The 4,808-nt window shown below is 40.6% G+C and overlaps 1 protein-coding gene across 1 annotated transcript; it reads right to left on the bottom strand.

Moving 5' to 3' along the window:
- Positions 1-451: 451 nt before the first annotated feature.
- On the bottom strand, positions 452-3,052 carry DEFB129 (defensin beta 129). The gene is given in 2 exon segments (NM_001194510.1): positions 452-1,067; positions 2,970-3,052. Coding segments are annotated over 2 exon segments (552 nt in total). The 5' UTR covers positions 3,028-3,052; the 3' UTR covers positions 452-573.
- Positions 3,053-4,808: the final 1,756 nt, after the last annotated feature.

The following is a 4,808-nucleotide window of genomic DNA, read 5'->3' on the forward strand; positions in this document are numbered from 1 at the left end:
CCGGAGGCTGAGGCAGGATAATTGCTTGAACCCACGAGGCGGAGGTTGCAGTGAGCTGAGATCGCACCACTGCACTCCAGCCTGGGTGACCGAGAGACTCTGTCTCAAAACAAAACAAAACAAAACAAAAACACATGTTACAATTAATTTAACCTTTTTCTGATTTCTACACATTCTATTTTGCATATGGGCATCTCCTCCCAAATATATGAGAGAAGAAAATACATCTCTTGATACTTTCCTTACTGTTGCTCCAGGAAAAACACACTGTATGAGAGACATAAATGCTTGTTACAGAGGCCTAATCTAGGCCATGCATGGGACAAATTTGATGCTGCAGTCACCTTCCTGATGCTTACTTTCTCCTACGCATCTAAACTTAAAACAATTCCATCCCTTTCTAGCTCTACCCCCTGTGAGGCTCTTGTGAGAATGATACCATTGTATAAACTGTAGGTGCTCAAACAGTGTTTATTGAATGACTGATGACAGAGGAAACAGTTCTATGTCATTTTATAGATAGCAAAAATAGAGAGGAACTTGAAACTTTAAGTTTTAAGGGAAAGATCCCCATTACTGCTCTTCTGCTTCCTCCAGCTCCAGTGATGGTGTTGGCAGTATGTTTGGTGGAGGTGGTGCTGGTGGTGGGGAGGCAGTGGCAGAATCTCTGCTTTCTTTGGTGTTACTCTTGGTAGAAGTAGCAGTGTATGTGATCTGTCCTGAGGTCATGGTGCTGACGGTGGCAGAGTTCACAGGGGTGGCATTTGGAATGATGACAAGGTTGGTATTAGCAAAAAAGTTAGTGCTTTTGATTTGGGGGAGAATAGACAAAATATGTTTTCTTTGTATCACAGCACTAGAATTCTCGGCAGGTTTTAGCATCTCTTGGACGTCTTCATTAAGCACATTGGGTGTTCCATATTGCAGGTAGTTTTTAATCAATTTAACCACTTTTGGTCCAACACAACATTTTTTCATCTTGCATTTCTGTATCTCTTTTTCATCCACATTGCAATGATCCCTGCATCTCCCAAAACCCATTAAACAGCTTCTCAAGCCAATAAATTCTGCATAAAAAAAGAGAAAGTCATTGAGCCACGGCTAATAACTAGAGATGATGTTACAACTGCTATTCATACTCAATTTTAAGACTAGTGTTTAGAGATGTTGTTGAAGGCAAATGGGCAGGCCAAGAGAGTCTCTATGACCCTCTTGAATCCAAAATAAATTTCCTGTTTAGTCTGCCTTCCTTGAGTAACTTTAAGAAGCAAAAGGCACGTAGAGGATAGAGTAATTATTTGCTTTTAGGATAGAATTTTAGACCTTCAACTTAGCATCTTAGGTACTTGTCGGACATCACTATCCCATCTCCATAATCTTGGGAAATACCAATGAGAGCAAAGTCTATCATAAAATTAATTTAAGAAAGAAGTGCAAAAGAGGATCAATAGAATTTTCAGGAGTCCTTTCTTTTCACCAAACCCAGTAGCCCATGACTTCTCTTTTCTCAGCAATTGCTAGATCTGTGATTCCTGAAGCATGGTGTTCTCCTATCTATTCTAGCCTCTTTGGACACTCTATCCCTCAGAAGTCTCATTCATTATCCCAGCCTTAACCTCATATCCACCAAGGTAACTTCTGTGTTGTTATCTATAATTCTAAATTCCTTGCTCAGCTTAGTATCTTATCTTTATCTGCTGAATGATTTTTCCATCCTAACGTCTCATCTTTCTTTTTTCTGAATCTAAAAAGCTTTTCTCCCTTGTTCATATCAATAACTCAATTATTTTCCATAAATTACAAGAGATTTATGTAGCATCTATTAATTTTCAAAGTATGTTCATATATATTTCCACATTGTTTTTTCATCAAATGGAAAACAGAAAAAATTCTTATATTGGAAGCAGTTGCGTTGATTAACCCCATTATATTCATATGAAATTGAAGTTCAAAGTGGTTAAGTGACTTTACCCAGGATGACACAGCCATACTTGCTTATGGTACTACCGTTTTCCTAGGGTCCCAAGATAAAAACATTAGAAGCATCTTTGACTCTTCCACTTTCCCTGCCCCGAAACCCATTGCTATTTTTTTCAAATAGCTGGATGATTCTTGTATTCTGAAACAAATCTCAATGCTTCTCCTTTCTTTTCCAAAAACAATAGTCAATCCCCTGGCTTAGCCTTTTGCCATAATGCATTCCTAGATGCCCTTATGGTAGTTTGGGGGTTTTCAGGAAGACAAAGGCTGAGAGAAGGGATAAAGGCTCTGGAAAACCTGAAAGAATTCAAGATGGAGAACACAGGCCTGTGTACTGGATCTTGAAAGGGTTTTTTTTGAGCATGAGGGAAGAACTTCCTCCTTTCTACACCAAAGCACAAACTGATAGGAACCTTTGCTTCAAGAGGTGGTTTTACAGGAAGGGGAACAATACACACTGGGGCATGCTGGGTGGAGGGAGAACATCAGGAAAAATAGCTAATGCATCCTGGGCTTAATACCTGGGCGATGGGTTGGTAGGTGCCATAAATAACTATGACACATATTTACCTATGTAACAAACCACACATCCTGCACAAGTACCCCAGGACTTAAAAAAAAAAAAAAAAAAAAAAAAAAGAGGCGGTTTAAGATAGAAATAGAACTAAAAGGAGGTAGACCTGGGCTTAGTCTTAGCATGATAGACATATACAGGACAGGAAGGCAGCATTATATTTTGGATAGTTTCTGAATGGACAAAAAATACTCTGCTTTCTCTGTAGCTTCCTGGGTATTCCCAACGGACACAGTCTGGGAGTCAGAGCCTATGAGAATGTATCAGTGCACGACTGATACAGTAGGTAAGCTCTTTAACCATCTTTTTGAACAGCTCATCTTTCGGCCTCCTCTCTTTGGGTTTCCATTGTCATGGGCGGCCAAATCCTTGGTTCCTCACATCTACTCATCTTAAACCTGGGAATCGACATTACCTGTGTTCACCTGGTACTGTAGCATGAGGCTGGCAAAGATAGGAAAAAGGAGCTTCATGGTTGGGTGCCAGAGAGGAAGCCCTGGATCTGGGTTGATGCTCCTGAGCTCCAGCCTTTATTGGCCTCTTCATGGCCTTAGGCCATGAGCAGTGAAGTGCAGCCAAAGCAGGTTTGTGTGCTGCTCACCGTAGTTGTGTTTTTTCTGACTGTTTGAAGACACCCTCTCCTGAACACCTCTATGCAACAAATTTCTTGCTCTTGATCCTGGAGGAAAACATAAGATATGTAAGATAAGAAAGAAAGAGCAAGCCCTTTGCATGTCTCTCTCTTTTGTTTTTTTGAGATGGAGTCTCACTTTGTTCCCCAGGCTGGAGTGCAGTGGCGTGATCTCGGCTCACTGCAAGCTCCGCCTCCCAGGTTCAGGCAATTCTCCTGCCTCAGCCTCCCGAGTAGAGTATCTGGGACTACAGGCGAGCACCACCAAACCCAGCTAACTTTTGTATTTTTAGTAGAGACAGGGTTTCACCATGTTGGCCAGGCTGGTCTCGAACTCCTGACCTCAAGTGATCTGCCCACTTTGGCCTCCCAAAGTGCTGGGGTTACAGGCGTGAGCCACCGCACCCAGTCGCATGTCTCTTTCTTAATGTTGGAGTAGGATAAGAGTTAGATATTTGATTCACTAATTGTCAGCCCAGTTATGTTAAGGTTGGCACTTAGTGCATGAGAATTAGAAGAGATAGAGGAGCGTGAAGATTCTGCCTTGTTTGTACTGGTATGTCCAGTGGCCAGCATAGGTATTGGATCAACATACAAGTCAGTACATTTTTGTTAAACAAGTTTGTGGGAGACAGCTCTTGGCATATCTTTAACTTTTGAGTTTACAATGATTCCTACATCCTTTTAAAGTATCAATTGAAAAAAAAACCTTTTTTAACTTTGGGGGTATATGTGCAAGATGTGCTGGTTTGTTACATAGGTAAATGTGTGTCATGGGGGTTGGTTGTATAGATTATTTCATCACCCAGCTATTAAGCCTAGTGCCCATTAGTTATTTTTCCTGATCCTCTCCCTCCTCCCACCTTCCACTCTCCAATAAGCTCCAATGTGCATTGTTCCCGTCTGTGTGTCCATGTGTTCTCATCATTTAGCTCCCACCTATAAGTGAGAACATGCAGTATTTAGTTTTCTGTTTCTGCATTAGTTTGCTAAGGATAATGGCCTCCAACTCCATCCATGTCCCTGCAAAGGACACGATCTCATTCTTTTTTATGGCTGCACAGTATTCCATGGTATATATGTACCACATTTTCTTTATCCAGTCTTTATCCAAATGGCCAAATGATGGGCATTTGGGTTGATTCTATGTCTTTGTTATTGTGAATAGTGCTGCAATGAACATATGCATGCATGTGTCTTTATAATAGAACCATTTATATTCCTTTGGGCATATACCCAGTAATAGGGTTGCTAGGTCAAATGGTATTTCTGACTTTAGGTTTTTCAGGGATTGTCACACTGTCTTCCACAATGGTTGAAATAATTAAAAGCAGCGATTTTTATAGCATACTGCTCAGATTCCTTAGTCATAGCTGATTGATCCAGGGATAACAGCAGAACCAAGCCTACAAATCAGATGGTTTCCCCTGCTAATCTGGGACGTTTCCTAAGAAACTCAGATATTGAAGCTCATTGGCTCTGAATATTATTAATTGTTCAAGCCCTTTCAAGAGTTTCCCTGGTTCCTTACCTTCCTGAAATTCATGTTTTCTTAGGATTTCATTAGCTACTATAGTATCCAATGACTCCTTGGTTTTGTTTAAATTAAACTGTTATTTTTTA

Source organism: Macaca mulatta, chromosome 10 (assembly GCF_049350105.2).
Source record: "Macaca mulatta isolate MMU2019108-1 chromosome 10, T2T-MMU8v2.0, whole genome shotgun sequence".
NCBI classification, from domain to species: domain Eukaryota; kingdom Metazoa; phylum Chordata; class Mammalia; order Primates; family Cercopithecidae; genus Macaca; species Macaca mulatta.